At 37.1% G+C, this 18694-nt stretch overlaps 1 protein-coding gene across 5 annotated transcripts in view; it reads right to left on the reverse strand.

Moving 5' to 3' along the window:
* Positions 1 to 18694, reverse strand: part of LOC106052591 (serine/threonine-protein kinase SIK2-like) — a 59067-nt gene that overhangs the window by 21116 nt on the left and 19257 nt on the right. The window contains exons 2-6 of one of the 5 annotated variants that reach the window (XM_056010754.1): positions 18271 to 18371; positions 10123 to 10239; positions 9164 to 9328; positions 8441 to 8616; positions 434 to 497 (exon numbers count right to left, since the gene is read on the reverse strand). In XM_056010754.1, coding sequence (XP_055866729.1) covers positions 434 to 494 — 61 coding nt within the window. In that variant the 5' untranslated portion in view covers positions 495 to 497; positions 8441 to 8616; positions 9164 to 9328; positions 10123 to 10239; positions 18271 to 18371. Of the gene's footprint in view, positions 1 to 433; positions 498 to 2642; positions 2748 to 8440; positions 8617 to 9163; positions 9329 to 10122; positions 10240 to 18270; positions 18372 to 18694 lie in introns of those variants that run through there. The other 4 variants (XM_056010755.1, XM_056010753.1, XM_056010756.1 and 1 more) reach the window with 4 other exon arrangements.

The raw sequence follows: 18694 nt of genomic DNA on the forward strand, positions 1-18694 counted from the left end.
TATTTGAATTTCGCGTGGAAAGACATCAACAACAGGATAGCCATGGCACGAAAAGAGTGTGGGACAATACGTCTTAGTATACGGACCTGTGTGATGAGCATTCTTCTATACCATAATAAAATACGGTTCACCTTGTCAGAAAAAAAAAAAACTGAATATCTTCCACCTCCAAGGCGGATTCTTAAAATAAGGTTGCAAGATGAAATAACTAATGAGGAAGTGCTGCAAAGAGTGCTGGATAGATCCACATGGAGAGCAAGAGCATAATGAAAGGCTCACTTGTCACAACTTTACGCTAACGCATACATTTCTTGGGCAAGCAAATTCTAGTGTCTATTAAGTTAATAGAATAAAATATATATTTAAGAGCAAGATAGAATATGGATAGATGAGCGGATGGATATTGATATATTATTACAGATTGTGTACTTACCAAATATTTCCCCATTAGGAGCATACTCAGAGACCAAATACAACATATTCTTAGTTTCCATTACCTGGAAAGAAACAAATAACATAAAAGAAGTTTTTTTTTTGTTTTTTTTTAATCAATTTCTCCTTTATGAAGCTGATGACTTTTTGTAAGAGCAATCACTTCGTCCATAACATCTAATATATGATAAAAAAAATTTATAAAAGGAAAAAAATACCCCGAATTAATTCTAGCAGTCTAGCTAACGATTTTTACATAAAGATGAGCAAAATGTTCATGTACGTCTTTTTATTCATCGAACACTCAAATGAATATAAAATAACATTTAAGTCGATTGCGGAAATTACAGCAAAATTAAAAAAAAACAAAAAACAAGGTAAATCTTTATTACAAACGCAAAACACCACAGACTGACTGATTAAAAGATTTCATTAAGTGTTGTACGGATTCCCATGAAATTTCGTTCCTTTTACCTCCTAGACCAAGGGTTCTCAACCTGTGGGTCGCGACCCCCTTGGGGGTCGAATGACGATTTGTCAGGGGTCGCCTAAGACCATCGAAAATATGGATTGTTTTTGTCTATTCTTCTATTGCTGTATGTGTGTGTGGAGGGGGTCGCAGCAGAGTGGGGGATTGTAAAAAGGGGTCGCCGGGCTTAAAAGGTTGAGAACCACTGTCCTAGTCGCTCACTAAGAACTGGTTTTGATAGATTTGCAACCTGAACACAGAGATTGGCTGGAAAAAAAACAACCTAATCCTAATAGCATAAAAAAAGATACAGTTTTTAGCGTTCCCCTAGACCTTGAGAGTGAGGATGAAACTTGCTGTATTTCCAATTTTTCTTATTAACGAAATATAAATGTATACAAACAACATTTTTTGAAAAAAAAAAACAAAAAAAAAGAAACGAACAAGCTTTAATAAACATTTGAATTTTAAACATTGTGGAAATATTAATGCAAAACAAAACCCGAAAATCGTTATAACTGTCTTTCAGTTTAATGTTATTTATTGTTTATTAGGAGGCCATTAACATTGCCTCATTCAAAATGGAGGTGACCTCTTTGCTGTTGCAACATAGCAACACAGACGTTCTCAGCAATAAAATTCTTGCTAGAAAAATTTGCTGGATAGCCATGCACTTCTTGTCTCAGGCCATCTGCACCCTAAATGACGGAAGACATAAAGACCGTCAAACTTATTCGCCGACGTGCGGAACGTGCATTTCAAAAGACAAGTCTGACGATACATCGACAAATCTACATCAAAGAAAAAAACTAGGTGAACCGCATGATTAGAGACGCAAAAGCTAGTCATATTCGACAAAAAATCGAAATTTCTGATTCTTCAAAGGAGCTATTTAGGATCACCGCTGCAATGTTAGGGGGAGCAAATAACGAACGTTTGACGTCATCTATCCCAGTATCTGAACTCCCTGATTCCTTCATTAGATTCTTCATTGGCAAGATTGAGCAGATCAGAAATGACATGCTATCCCTCTCATCACAGCTTGACCACTCTTCAATGTTTCAAAATTCTCCTTTTGGCGAGTTTCAGTGTGTCTCGGAAGATTATGTCAAAAGTACTATTTTAAAATTGTCAAATAAATCATGTGACCTTGATTCCATTCCAGCTTCCTTGCTCCTTGGATGTTTAGATGAGCTAGTACCTACAATTATTAACATTGTGAACTCTACACTGACTTTAGGCATTTTACCACAGCAATTTAAGCATGCACTTGTCAGGCCCATATTAAAGAAATCCAGTCTTGACCCGGAATGTCTAAAAAAAAACTATCGCCCGGTATCATATCTTCCGCTGTCAAAGGTTCTGGAGCGCAATAGTGTTAGCGCAAATTCATTCTCATCTTGAACAGTACTGTCTCTTGGAAGAATTTCAATCTGCATATAGGAAGTGCCGTAGCACAGAGACAGCAGTGATCAAGGTACTAAATGACTTCACAATTCCGACATAGGCCACATATCAATACTTTCCATGCTGGACTTGTCCGCAGCCTTTGATACTCTAAACCATGAAATTATGATGGCCAGATTCTCTGCTACTTTTGGTTTAGCAGGAATCGTCCTAAAGTGGCTTGGATCCTACCTGAACGCACCCAAAGTGTCGTTGTCAACAGGAAAGAATCAGCAAACTGAATATTGAAGTACGGACTACCCCAGGCCCAGTACTGTTTACTATGTATACATACCCACTCAGCGGTGTCATACGGCCAACCTTGGCCAGCATCCTATACCACCTCTTTGCCGATGACTCACAGTTATACGATTCCTCAGTACCCTCAGAGGTGTCGCATCTGGCAGAGAAAATCAGTGGTACCGTTGCAAGGGTGAGCGATTGGATGGTTGAGAATAAGCTCAAGATGAACGAAGACAAGACAGAAATAATTAAGATTGGCACTCGGAACAACATACCGAGAGCACAGATTCTCTTTTTATCACGAACTGCCAGGTTCCTTATGTCCATGTGGTGCGGAACCTTGCAGTTTTCTTCGACTCAACACTATCTTTCGACCCATGCATAAGTCAGCTCTGCAAGGATCTTTATCTGCAGCTGCGCAGATTAGATCAGATCCGACCATATCTGACAACGGAGTCAACAAAAAAGCTAGCTGTGGCATTCATTCTCCCCCCCTTGACTACTGCAACGCCGTGCTAGCAGGTATACCCGATGACAAAACAGCCAAGCTGCAACGTATACAGAACAACGCCACTCGAAAAGTCCTTAGAAAAACAAGACGAGATTCTGCTACTACTCTCTTGCGCACGCTCCATTGGCTTCCCGTGAAAGCGAGAATCGATTACAAGGTCGCCACACTTTGTCATCAGTGTATATATAACAATGAAATGCCCCTAAACCTTAGCGAACTGATCACTCCATATGTCCCTCAGAGAGTCTTACGCTAATGGGCTAAAGTAACTATATTACATAAAACACTAAATCCTAATTTACAAATAGAAAAACGAAACTAACTCAGAACCCGTGCAGAAGTGTGGCTTGTTTTCAGCCCCCCTAATTAAGATATATCTCCAAGTAAACCAGCTTAGTTCTCTCATAAGATGGATAATAAAGATTATTACTATTATAATTATGTTAGAAACGAACGAGTATTCATTCTCTGACGCTGCCAGGGTCGAGTTTCGTTAAAGAGAAACAAAATTCATTGTAGTCCCTTTAGCAGTGTCCACTGAGGAATTTTCTGGTGATGTTGCAGTTCTGATGCAGTACCGTATTATTATTAGTAACTTAAATTTATATTTAAAAACTAAAAATACTAAAACACATAGAAAAGTTAGAGTCAAAATTAATACCACATTTTTACAAAGATTATATCAAGATTATCGACTCACTCTGTCTGTCTGGTAAACGTATGTACAGGTTATTTCTCCCAGATCCAATCTCTGATCAAGTTGAAACTTCGCACAATTATTCATTGGCATAGACCAGACATGAATCATCAAAAAAGTAACCAATTAATCAATTAATTACTGCTAATCAATTATTTTGTTTGATACCAACAAGGGAGAATAATCCTTCAGTATTCAGAGATATTGCTAAAATTGTTGGGTTTTAAACAAGGTTACAAAGACAGTTTGTTTGGAAACACAAACTCAGAATCCGCCCTCAAAGTGGTCCACCTTGAGCCTTCACCAGGATTCGATCACGGGACTTCCGGTTCCAAGTGCTTCGGTTCCAAGTGCTTTACCCTTCAGCCACAGCATCTCCATATATTCATTTAGCGTACACTTATATTTTTTTAAATAATAATTATTAACCTTATCCATACATTCAAAATTAATAACATGTTACATTGTAACAAACAGAAACTAAAAAAGATTTATTCTTCTTACAAAATTAAATAAATTGGCAACACGAAAAAAAAAATTCTTGACCTACTTTAAGATACAATCTTGTACAAATGACTTGACAAGAATTTCCTCTCGCAAATAAAAATTAATATCTCCATTGTCATTTGTCATAGAAACTAGACATAGATCCAGCTAGATCTAGCCCTAGTTTTAGCTCTAAATCTACACAAAAAAACTCTGCAAGGGTCTTTATCTGCAGCTGCGCAGATTAGATCAGATCCGACCATATCTGACAACGGAGTCAACAAAAAAGCTAGCTGTGGCATTCATTCTCTCCCCCTTGACTACTGCAACGCCGTGCTAGCAGGTATACCCGATGACAAAATAGCCAAGCTGCAACGTATTCAGAACAATGCCGCTCGAATAGTCCTTAGAAAAACAAGACGAGATTCTGCTACTACGCTCTTGCGCACGCTCCATTGGCTTCCTGTGAAAGCAAGAATCGACAAGGTGGCCACATTTTGTCATCAGTGTATGTATAAATGCCCCTAAACCTTAGCGAACTGATCACTCCATATGTCCCCCAGAGAGTCTTACGCTCAATGGACTCAACGCTTTAAGTGGTGCCACGTTTTTCCCTCAAGAGCTAAGGTCTGCGGGCTTTTTCAGTGCACGGATCAAAGGTTTTGGAACTCACCCCCATTGATCTCAGACAGACAACATGCTACTCAACTTTCAAGAAGAACATTAAGACCTATCTGTTTAAAACTTTTTTAGATTAGTTTGTCATGTTAGCTCTTGTGTTTGTAATGTTATAACAGCGCCTTGAGCCTACATTTTGTTTGTTAACAGCGCTTTATAAATAAAATTATTATATTATTGTCTTTTTCCTTACATTCTTAAAAACCCTCCCGGATGCCACTGTGGGAGTATACAGCTCTCCTCAAGGTTTTCAGCAGGCTGAGGGGGGGGGGGAGCGCCACTGATAAAAGTTTGTAAAAACACTGCCTACAGTTTGTTACAATTAAAAAAAAAAACAACAACAGTATATGTGTATACTTCTATCTTTTCACTAAAAATGCACTGAAGAAAGTTTTGAACTCATAATTTATACGATGAAAACAAAAAAATTCTACCCAAAATTCTTGTTTCGAGTGGTTTGAATGTGTGTTTCATTTTGGAGTAAGAAACTAGATAAAAGGGTCGCGCCTTCAAAGAAGACTTGGGCTGGAAAGAGGCTGTGGAAGTCGCCGATCTCTGTGGAGAGACCTTACTGCTCTATACGACGAACGGCGAGGGAGGACCTAAGACTAAGTAAGTAAAGAAATAGTTACCCATTTAAAAAAAAAAAAAAGGAGACAAGATGAGTATTTAGAAAAGTATCCATTTCAAATGGCTAAAAGGAATATTCCACAGCAGCTTCTTATCGAATTGAAGCTCATACAATTGGAGAGACATTCTTTCAGGTATAATGTAATGTGTACTTAACGAGGAGACAACTACTACTAAAGCTATAATATTGGTATTTGTTATCAAACTTTACGCCTGGTCGTGTGATATGCGCTTCGGATTGTCGTCACATAGGTCCCAATGTCGAACTCTACTCACTTCCATCTCCTTCCACGCGTCCTGCACAAAACAGAAAACGTGATAGAAGTATTGTGGGCATTATTTACAGAGACATACAGTAGGAAAAGATGGATTCGATAGTATTTATGTCTACATTATAGATCAGGTCAAAGTATAGGAACAAGATCAAAGTCACACCAGACAACAGAATTCAACAGACAAATATTGTGCTCGATAAGAAGATAATTCAAAGAATCCAAAATTATCAAAATGTTTTTTTTCTTATTTTTTAAAAATATTTCATCTCGTTTTATAATTCATCATCAAAATCACCATACACCATTAGAGTGAGGACTTGAGAGGCTCAAATCCTCTTTTGTAAAAGTCCTGGACAGAAACCCAGAGAACATACAGGACGAGAATTTGTGGTTTCCCAGACCTGTTGAGACGGAGATAAGCAAGACTTGGGCAGTCAAAAGCAATATGAGACACGGTTTCCTCTTCCCCACAGCGGGGGAACCGTGAGTCAAAGTTTTGACATAGCCGTGAGAAATATGAGTCATCAAAACAGTGGCCTGTCCTGCCTCCACCATGGGGAAGTGCGGTCAGGGCGCCTCATGCACTCCCAGACTCCACGGGCTTTATGAGACTTGTCCTATCACTCAAACCACTTTTCCAATTTTTTTTAAATTGTTGACAGAGCATGATGAAAACTCAAAGCCTGCTCGGTAGGTGCTGTTAGTCCTTCCCGGTGAGCCAGAGTCTACAAGGGTGTAGCCAGTCACACCTATGTGACTCGGTACCCACTCCATTATTACAGGGGTGCCATAGCTTTGACGTTCTGAAACGGGCTATTATGCACAGCATCTATGCTCTTCTTACACAGAGAAGACTACGCTGGCTCGGTCATGTCACTCGCATGCCAGATGGAATAATCCCTAAAAACTTCCTTAACGTTAAGCTTGCAGAGAGAGTCAGACCCAAGGGAAGCCCAATAATAACCTACAGAGATGTCTGTAAGAGAGAGATGAGAACCACGGGCATCGATCAAAGTATGTGGGAGGAGATAGCCCAAGACCGGACAGTAAGGAGACAGACTGTACGTGCTGGTACGAACTTCGCCGAGTGCAAAAGAAACGAAGCTGCATCAGTCAAGAGAAAGAAGAAGAAAGCTGCCTTGTCAACTAGCCCTAGGACAGATGCATATACATGCACGAACTGTGGCAAACACTGCCGCTCCAGAATTGGTTTGATCAGTCATACCAGATTCTGCCCAGTCTCAAGACGTAACCAAAGCCAGCGACTCACATGGTCGCATCCACTATCTTCCGAGACAGAAGGAACCATAGCGTTGATTTATGTTGTGTGAAGCCATCCTTCCCACACAAGACGTGAGTGAGATGGGCCTGTAGCCCTCAGCAGTGGGAGCATCCTTTTCCTTTTTTTTTTTTTTTTGTTTAGGAAAAATGGTGGCACGTATCCAGGCCCTAGGCAGATGACCATGGTATCTTTCGGTCTCTTTTTTTTATCAGATTTAAGAGCCTTATCAATGGCTTTGGAGTTTGGGGACTTCTTGGCAGCCTTGAAGATTTTAGCAAAATATTTGTTCAACAAGGTGGCCATTTTCTTCTTTAAGGAAATGGTTACCCCACTGAGTGAGAATAATGGTGTTGCTGTTTTCGTACGCCCAACATTTTCAAGATATCTCAGAAGACTCGAGGCCTTAAGAGCTATCCCTGCACAGTTGTTGGTCCAACGTTCACGTTTTCCCCTGTCAACAGACTTTTTTTTGTCTAGTAGTTTTATTATTAAAAATGGATAATAAAAAAGTTTAAATTTTAAACAATTTTTTTTTTACAATGTTCCTTTTACTTTTCGAAGTACCGGTAGCATTGAAATCCGTTGCAGAAAAAGTTTGAGACATCCTGGTCTAGAATCAGAGTACTCTTAAAGTTTAAAATAGGGATAAAGATTCTATTATTATAAAATCATACTTTTAAAAAAAAGTTTGTGCCTTCACCCTTCCGAACTCTTAATTCGGAGCACTCATTTCTCTCGTGCATTGTTTTTCTCTTCGAAATGACGCCAACTTGACGTCACATATAGAAAAATAGGAGTCACGGTTAATCTGATGAATACACACTAAAATGATAATAGAAAGAGCGCTTTCGCATGCTCACTCACACACATCTTAAGAGAATATCCATTTGTAATGAATAGTTTGAGTTTTGAGTTTAGGCACATCGGCGCAATTTAGGCCATGTCGTGCCCGTAATCCTTTAAGGATCATTCTCCCTTTACATAACAAGGGCTAAATTCTATACACTTAAATCATTAAAAACAAGGTCTATTCAAAGTTAAAATAGTAAAGGTAGTAAAAATTTAATAATTTGGTAAAAATCTTATGTAAATATTATATGTTCACAGTTCAAAAATCAGATCTTCGTAGACAACCCCACCTCCCGGACAAAGCCCAGTACCTTCCCAGGGTCGACATTGTCGAATAGTGTTTTCAAGGTTTGTGTTCTAAAACATTTCTCCCTGACATCCGGGTATCTGGGGCAATCAATGAGAATATGTTCCACGGTGAGGCGAGAGTCACAGTACTCACAAAGTGGGGGCTCCTCTTTCTTCAGCACAAAAGAGTGCATGATGTAGGTATTTTGTTCCGAAAGGAGCAGGCACACGCGACTTTTCCATCCATTTTAGATCGGTCTGTGTAGATGGTGCCACAATCTCCGTAGCTCTCCTGCAGTTCCCTAAAGTGAACTTGTAGTATGCTTGGGTCTGTATGGGTTAGGGAGGGATACATTTAATTTGGGTTTATTCATTAGCCAAGGAAATAAAATGCGCCAAGCAAAACCAGGACATTTGTTTAAATTGTACAAGTGAGAATAGGTTTTCTCAAATACATCCGTCTAATTTGTTAGAAGACAAATGAGTTGAAGACAACATAAACCCCTAAATTGAGATGTATAATTGAAACGGATTTTTCTGTTGTAAGTTATTTACAGTGGTGCAAATGTTTAAAAAAAAAAAGATATTCGAATAATAAAACTTTGCATATATACAGTTTACATATATATTTTTAAAATTTTTGAACAATAATAAATACGAATGCTTCAACCAAAAAAAAAATCATTTACATTAACAAGTTCAAAGAAAAATTTATCTTAAACAAGGAAATATGTCTTTAAATACTTTTTAAATAAAAGCATATATTAAGTGTACTTGTATGAATTAGTTTGGATCAGTCATGAAATTAAATTTGTAATAGATCTAAACTAACAATAAAAAACATTTATAAACAAATATTTTAAAAAAGGTGAACAACCTGAAGTCCAATTCATGGCTCAAGACCTCTCAGGCTTTTCAAGCCAACACGGTAACCACTCTGCTAGTGGAGAGCTTATGAACTTGGAAGATTGTATAGTTATCTTTGTTTCTATAGTCTCGTCTTATTTTCCAGATTTTTGTTCACTAAGACTCAGACGACGACCTATAAAGGAGACTAATTAAGCTTATACTACCACTTCAGTCATTTACAATTTCTTTTCCTTATTCGAGACAGCAAACAAAACAAAATTACCAATAGTTAATGAACTAATTGTTTTTTTAATTGATTCTTGTGTTGTCAGGTAAAAGAAATGATTGTGCGAAATTTCAGCTTGATCAGAGATAGGGTGTGGGAGAAATAACGTGTACAAACTTTATAAGCTTTGTAAAAACGGGGTAGGAGGAATGATAAAAAAAAATCTGAAAAAAAAAAAAGTATTATAGTTATATTTACAGCTATATATCTCAATATTGTAAGATATATTTCCCTTTTCATATATCAAACAAATTAAATTTATAACCACTATTTAATTAACTGTTGTTATTTTTAAAAATTGATTCATGTTTTGTCACTAACAATGAATAAAAGTTTCAGGTTGATCCGAGAATGGGAAATAGGAGAACCATGTTCCAAATGAGTACGAAAGAGAGTTGATTGAAAAGAATGTTAATGTAAAAAGAAAACTAGTAATCAGTTTTGAACTTTGTTAAACAACGAGACATGATTTTAAAATAATATCGCAACAGCAATTGATGATGTACAATTCTTAAATACGAGTTAAAAAAAAAAAACTCTTTAGAAACTCCAAACCAAAGTGTAGACGCCATAATTGTTCAAGCTTTGCAGCCAGAAATATAAGCACGGAAATAACGCCCTTATACTGTTGCTGCGAAGAAGGCACAATGTTGAGTTTTCTAAAACTGAATGTCCAGCATTCAGTTGGTGATTCAACTCACCTGATAGAGTTTGATGATATGATTATGACTGATGAGTTTCATGATCTGGACTTCCCTGTACACTTTTTTTAAGTTGGCTTCATCTAGTTGGGTCTTGTCAATTATTTTTATAGCCACCTGGGAAAAAGAAATCCATCTTATTAAACAAACAACCACAAATGTGGTCCTACTGAACTCAATAGGTACGTTTCAACACATACAGGTTAACAATATCCCACTAACACAAACAATTTAAAGTCAAAAACTACGTAATGATATCCGATGGACTAAACGTATCAAGAATGCACATGTATTATACAGAGAATTGTATCTAGAATACACATGTATTCACAGAAATGCCAATTCGGAAATGAAATTATCATCTCGATAACTTTTATAAGATTTAAAAAAAATAGTATGATTATATGGCACATCGGAACACTTAAGCCATGACGTTCCTTTATTCTTTCAGGATTCTCTTTCTCCTCAGTATTAAAACGATGTGATTTATGGGATAGTACAGTGTTTCTCAAACTTTTACTGGTGGCACCCCCCCCCAAAAAAAAAATACTCGCGCCCTCTTTAATCAGCTGGTGACCGTAATGGGCGCTGTAGGCTCCCACAGTAGGATCCGGGAGGATTTTAAGAATGTAATGAAAAGAAAAGAAACTTAGACATAATTATAACATATTTGAGAAAACAAAGAAAAAGAAAATTTAATGCTTCTTTGTATACTAGAAAAGGTTCTACTGTGGAAAAACAAGATTTCGATTGGAGGTGCAGCAGGCTCTCTACATCCAACAACGAGATCTGAGGGAGCGTTTTAGGCTCCCCCAGCGGGGTCCGGAGCCACGGCGCCAAGCGTTTCGAGCACCCCGAGCTTCTGAAATTCTTTATCCTGGTGTCTGCAATTCCTTTCCTCATAATAAGAGCGCATGTTAAAAAAAAATATTTAAGACAAAAAAAAGGGGGGGGGGGGTGCAATATTGACGAGTTTTCTTGCAATCAGAGCACAATATTCATCCTGGAAAAAAATTTTGAGTCGATACTTTTGCAGACGCCTCTCGCGAAAACGATTTAAAGAAAAGATAAGGCTAATTTAAAAATTGTATTTAAATTTTGTTTTACTTCGTTAATATTGTAACATGGATTAATTATTACAATAAAAAAATTTGTCCCACACAGTTTGACAAACGCTAGGAATTTATTTGACGCTAAATTATTAACATCAACATAGAAAAAGTGTCGACTCGTTTTGCAATTTTTTCTTATTGGAATTCCTTACTCTTGTGGTGCATATAAATTATGTATAACCATACATCAGTGGTCTTGAACCTTTTTTAGCTTACCACCCCCTTTTCGTATTTTTTGTTTTAAAAAATCCGCTCTAAGAAAAATACTAAAATAAGTGTGAGAAGGCTAATTTGAATAAAATGTCATTTATTTATCAATTTTCATGCTGTCAATAACAGATAATTTTATAACAATTATAAAAAAATTATGTCAAATAATTTATGGTGATTACAAACTAAAAACTCAAAATTGCCCCGGAAGTGGTCCACCCAGGCAGGTAAAAAGGCAGGTCTAAAATATTGTGATGTCGGATTTTCACTATCTTTTCTAGTTTACGAGATCTAAACGGGACGGACGGACGGACAGACCACACAAAACTAATGGCGTCTATTCCCCTTTCGGGGGCCGCTAAGACATCAGTCACAAAATTCCAGCCATCCACCACAATTTCATTTCGGAGGGGGGGGGGTGAACCCAAAAACCCTTTCCTGGCTACGCCCGTGAAAAAAAAAATCTAGTTGAAGGTTTCAAAACAACTTATTAGGGACGCGTGGATGAAATAAAGTTTCGACAAACGGGTTGATTCCTGGTAAAGATGTTCTCATCACAGAAACATCTAACATGTAAGTTTTAAAACTAGCACAGTGGCATTATCCAATTGATTTTTGTGAGTGTGTGTTAATAACTAAAAATGAGTCTATGGCTAACGGACATTACCGTGAATTATCTCTAGTTTTCATTCCAGTCTTTTAATCAGTTAACAGATTTCGTGAATATGTTGAACTTTGTCAATAAATAGATTTAAAAATGAAACCAAGATGGTAGAAAACTTGGGCTTTTCTGACCTTTTCATAAACAAGTTATTGCCGGAAAAAAAAGTTGTATGTGTCAACTGTGACGTTTTTGTGACGTCTGTAGTAAACAATGAAAATGATTGAATCCAGGATTCACTTGCCAGGGAAACTCCGCATTATGCAAGCAATGCTAACTGTAAACGTTCGGCTAATAGCAGCAGTTGAATAGTTCTGTTATTAGATAAATGGTAGGTGCTGCTAGAAGGAAAAACTGAGAAGAATGCTCATACATAATGATAATAATTACCAAATATCATATGGCCATTTCTAACGACTAATTCATAATGGTAAAACAATGACTTTCGTTTAAATCTTTGACATTCAAAATAAATCATAGAGACGAATGTATAACAAACTAGTCGACCCACGGCGTAGCATATGCCGCTAATTAGTGACGGTGAACAATTCCTGAAAGACACAGTTGTCCAAATGGGGTGGGTTGGGGCAAACGACTGTGAGTGAATCAAAAGAAGAAACTTTGGAGAGAGCAACATACAATAGTCCATGACTGAAAGCAGGTTTTGGAAGATAAAGGCATATCTTTTTAAACGTTTGGCCTTGTGCTTTATTAATTGTCATGGCAAAAGCTAATCTAATTGTCGTGGCAAAAGCTAGTCTAACAGGGAATTGTCTGCGCGTAAAGGTAAAAGGCAAATTTGAATCTGATGGAGTCAGTGATATCCGGGGAATAAGGACAGTTTGTGAGGTAGTAGCTGCGATAGTTTAACACTCCAGTATGTTGCGGTGAATGCAAGCGCTGATTAGAAAGGGATATGGAGAGACGTTGACCCTGATTGTAAATTCGAGCAGGGTCAAGCGGACGTTCTCGGAAGTGAATAGTGATAGTAGCGGGAGGTATTTGAGACTTCGCCACAATTTCAGCCTCGCCACCATAAACGCCGGAAGTATGTAGGCAGCGTATTGTCGAGCGTATGACTATGCTTCCGTGAGTAAGAACAACGGACAGAGTGTCGCCATAGTTATCCCAATGTTCGCAAACAAAGCTTACAGCCATCTTGCGAAGTTCGAGAGCAACAGTTTTGTCGATGACATTTTTCATGAAATATACGACCCATAGAAATAAACACAAAATCAAAACAAATGTACAGAAAAAACATGCAACTATTTTAATGACACCAGATATTGACATGTGTAAAAAAAATACACACATAAATGTAGTCAATATATTTTTTCTGGGCCGTGCTCTCTGTCGAGGCGAAAGCTACGTAGGGTAACTCTAGTCCGATTTTAGTTTATGTAGAGACGCAGCATAATGGACGGATGTTGAACACGATTGGTGACGTTATGACTTAGTTGGGTTAGAGGCTACTTAGAGACAGAAATTAGTTGGTGATAGGATTTCATAAGGGTATGACGTATTTATCGACAGAGACATCAAATGTGGCCTTTTGTGGATTAAACTTTTATTTAAACTATTCCAACGGTGTTTGGACTCGTCTCTTAACTTGTTCAAACGGATGTGCTTGTTTGCTTGGGAGTTAATCGCATTGAAATACACCCGCACAAGAAACCCAGACATCTGCAGAGTAATCTGTCGTAATCAGACAGGCAACAATTAACTACAAGACAGATAGGCAACATCACAATAGATAGCTAGATGTTGTACAATTATAAGACAATGACATTGAAAGATGAAAATACAGCTTATAGAAATAGGCATTAGTGTTCTCATGAGATACATTTTGTATTGTGCACTGATCAGGTACAACAATACATGTATACACAATCAAGAACTATTTTCATTTTAATAATGTAACAATCGGAGCAGGACAATTTTGGTTTTATATTTGATGATTTTTTTAGATTATAATTCTGACTTATTGATTTCAAATTCAATTATTTTTCAAACACGCTCTGAAAGATTTGCACAGACATGGTATAATTAATAATTTTATTTCTTTATGACGGTTCTCAATTTCAAATTTTGAAAGACAGAGATTAAGACTAGGCCCTATATTTCACGTTGAAATGACTTAACGCGAGATCAACTAAATACAGCGAGCAAAGCAAGAAGAAGGCCAAGTAAAACGGCTGAGTCGTCAGGAATCCCATAATTCTTAAGCTAATGACGTTGGCAATGACGTCATACAACCACTGTCAATGCTAGTTGACATTTACAAAACATTTATTCCGTTAGAAAGCTGTAACGATTCCTCCCCTGCCCCCGTCACACCCACACGAACACCCTAGCTTAAGTTGAGTGCGTGCCATTGTCTCCCTAGAAACCAAAAGATTGTGGACTAGGGAGATGAATGACGGCATGATAGAACGAGGAACTCAACAATATAGAGTTTACTTGACAAACGATTTTGATCGAAATCATTTCTCCACATCGATTGGGAGAATAAAAAGTAACTCTTGCCAGACATTGCGCTGCTCTCTGCAGCGACCAGTTTGGAAAAATCAATAATGAACCACCTTTCAATTAAATTATTAATCTTCATCGAATATGTTTAATACACCAAAAAGTTCTACAACCTGTTGTTGTTTTTTCTAATTTCATTCCATGTGTGTATATCCAAGTCGTTTGACAAGAATAGGTCGGAGGAATGACAAGTTTGGTTTACAAAACAAATTTACACTTGAAATATAAAATATACGTTTTAAAAAACAAAGCTTATATTAAGCGTAGTTGTATTAATTAGTTTGGATCAGTCGTGTAATTAAATTTGTAATAGATATAGACTAGCATTCTTAAATCTAAGCGATTAGAAATATTTGACCAATTATTTTTTATCGCAATTTCTTGCTTTTAGCTTTCTCAATAAGCATATGATCCCACTAGTTGCCTGGACCAGTTGGGAAAAGGGTGAATATTACAATGATCGCTTTTCAAATGTATTTATTTATATGAAAAAAAGAACCTGGATTCGAACACAAGGGTTCTAGCTTCCCCAAGATAACACACTAATCACTGTACTAGAGATGTGCTTATGAAAATAAAAGGCTTTATAGTTATCAAATGTTAGCTTCAAACTTTAAAGAAAAAGTATGAATGGAACAAATTCAACTTATACCACCAGTGTTTGAAGGTTAGTTCTATTAAATAATGAAATCCATAGACTATATTTTGTATTTTCATACTATATTTTGTATTTTGTCATGTGTCAACGTAAAAAAACTATCGGTGCAAAGTGTAGTTCTTAAAATTAGATCTAGATCCTTTCGATCTTGTCTCGTGTAAACATGGCCTATAATCAATGAAATACTTTATTACTATACTTTCATGGAGTTTGGCAACTTTTTTTTTTTGAGGGTCTTAAGTTTGTTTTAGGGCTACTATACATAGGTACGGTTCCAGTTAGTACCCAAAGGAACATTTATGCCAAGTTTTATCAAGATTGGTCAAACGTTTTTGAGATTTCTATGCGGGACATACATACACTTTACATTCTGATTAATATATATATATATATAAGGCTGTCCTAAGATAAATAAGGAATATGCAATATCTCCCGTGGCTACGCAGCCCCAGCTGTCACCTACATATTTTGCCACATCCAGGGCAAGCATAACTATGTCCGCCGAATGTCGATTAAGATTTTCTTTTCGCCGTCTGCGTCGGTCCTCGGCAGCGGATTTTCTTTAGGTCTCAAATGTGCATTTCGCGGCCTATCTGAATTAGATTCTATCAGTGTTCAAATATTTCCTTCTAATAACCTGGTATCTGAGGCAATCAAGGAGGATATGCTCTACATTGAGGTTATAGCTACAATTATTCCGCAGTGTGTGTGATGTAGGTGTTGCCAATCAAGGCCGGCCTTAGGCACAGGCAAACTAGGCAGCCGCCTTGGGCCGCCGATTGGTTGAATGGCCCACAATGACTAAACAAACACCACGCCATGCAGCAGTTTTGGAACTAGTATCAAGTGATGTTTTCGTGGTACAACGCAAGCATATATTGAGAATTGGGTAAGTTATGAAACAGTGTTACAGAAAAGGCAAAGTATTATTAGGGGTCACTTAAATAAGCCAAGCGTAAGGATCATAGCCTATTGAAAAATAAAACCAAAATAGATGCGCGTATATCAAAATCCTTACTAAGTGCGATAAAAAATGATATGGCTATTTTACGTTTTCAAACAAATATTGCAATTAAAATGAATGCAAGAAGAAAGGCGAGAGTAACAGAGGCAACACTAAATATCAAAATATTAAAGGTAACCGGTGGTAAGACGAACAAGGACGCCCTCCCAAATACTTAATTACAGTATATCTACAAATTAGTTGTTTTCATTAGATTTCAAGATGATTAAGAGTTTCCATGATGTTAGTGAAACATATCAAAGCCCAAAGATAATTCACAAAATAATGAAACTGTCAATCGCCAAAGACATAAAGAATACTAACAGTCCATCATCAGTTCAAAAATCTGAAATAGATGCCAGTAATTCTTCTCATAACGCCCTCCTCTCGTCAAAAGAATAAAAAATCTGTTATTAATCAAATCTAGTCCCACAACTTACATGGCCTTAATAATTTTGTCAAATCTAGTTTCAGAATTTACAAGCTATCGTTGAATTTAGTCTTACAACTTTCAGAAATATTACAAGAATCAACATTTGGGATCTTAAAATTAAGTGAAAAAAAAACGATATGGCTATTTTACGTTTTCAAACAAATATTGCAATTAAAATGAATGCAAGAAGAAAGGCGAAAGTAACAGAGGCAACACTAGTCAATATCAAAATATTAAAGGTAACCGGTGGTAAGACGAACAAGGACGCCCTCCCAAATACTTAATTCTCAATAGTTGTGAAATGTGATCCCTCAATACAAATAGCTTTGCATGAAATCACTTTAATGTAGATAAAATAAAATGCAGTTCTTTTATAGTGAAATCCGATTTTTTAAAAATAATAATTTTATTTTGAAATGGGGTAATATTAGGTAGATGGGATGAAAAAAAAAGGGGGGGGGGGGAATTCAAGTACTTTCCCTGGCGGATGCGAATGCGGATCATATTAGATTTTTAAAAATTAAAACATTATTCAAAAGCTCATAAAAATAATACTTACGCTACTTGTGCCTCGATTGTCGGTCACACTTCAGTAGCAGTCCTTTCCCCCCACGTTACTTGATTTTACTTGATTTTACTTGATTCGACCTGCCGTTTTTAGTAGGATGATTTATGAGCTTTTGATGTCTGGAAAATGCCTTTTTGCCGTTAAGATTGCAAGAAAGCGCTTTGCGGGCTAGGGTTTAATGGGCGTTATAGTTAGGGTGTGGGAACCCCCCTCCCCTCAAAACTGAAGAAAATCAAGTAAAAGGGTAGGAAATCAAGCAGACTGGGCGGTAAAGAACTTAACTTTCGAACCGAGGGGTGTCGAGTTCAAACTCACGTGAAGACAGGACATTTTGAAGGCTCCAAACAGAACACTCTCATTGGCCGTGGATCGCAAGGTTTTTGAGAAATCTAGAAACTAGTTCTTAGCTGAATGTCATGGATATAAGCAATAGCTTGTCTCAATCCGTACCAGAAAGGGGAACTGATTCTTAATCACTGGAATTTGGAAGATCACATTAGAACAACTGTACTTAGCCTATGACTACCATAGAACAGATAAACCCACCATCCCCTTATTGTCTTTTTGGCTTGTCTACGGATTTCTCAATCGCAGACATAATCTTTCTAAACAACCGACATCTCAACCTACGGACATATACAAGTCAAAGCGTTAAAGTGTGGGCAGTTTTATTGGAAGTGAAAATAAATCAAAGGAGGAAGGTTCCGTCCAGAATACTATGTGGAAGAGCGTTACCAAGCGCACGGATGCAATTAGTAAAAAAAAAAAAAGGGGGGGGGGGGGATCCCGGACAGTTCTACTGGAAGTAAAAAAAAAAATTAATGGGAGGGCTGGGGCACCGACTAAAAAAACAACAGAACAAAACAATATATACCCTAGGAATAAATCTAGATTATGATTATCTGGCAGAAAAATAGTCAGATATCGTATGAAGGACATTTTGTGTGTGCTGGAAGTGTGAAATTAGAACTCACGGGTCAAAAGTATGTGTGTGAACAAGGGCGTTATAAAGCGGGCTGTTCAATTTCATCGTAGAAGATACCACGGGCAGTATGTAAAGGAGAAGGGTTTCGGCCTGAAAATAATAATTAAAAAACTGTCAGTATCTCTTTGAGATGTGAAAATAAGATGTTTTAAGAAGCTTCGATAAATTTCCCCACAGTATTTAAGATAGTCACACACTTTTCCCATGATAGTACTAAAAGTAGCTAAGAATGTGAAAAGTAAAGTTCTCTTTTATTCTACGATATTAGAGAAGCTCATTTCATGCTTCATATTAAGTCTTGTTGTTTTGTTTTTTTTTTGTGAATCTATAAATCGAAAATTCAGTAGAATCATCTCATATATTATATGTTTATTTAAATTTGATGATCAAAAGACGATTTCTGTTGTTATAGA

This window comes from Biomphalaria glabrata, chromosome 14 (genome assembly GCF_947242115.1).
Source record: "Biomphalaria glabrata chromosome 14, xgBioGlab47.1, whole genome shotgun sequence".
Lineage (NCBI taxonomy): Eukaryota > Metazoa > Mollusca > Gastropoda > Planorbidae > Biomphalaria > Biomphalaria glabrata.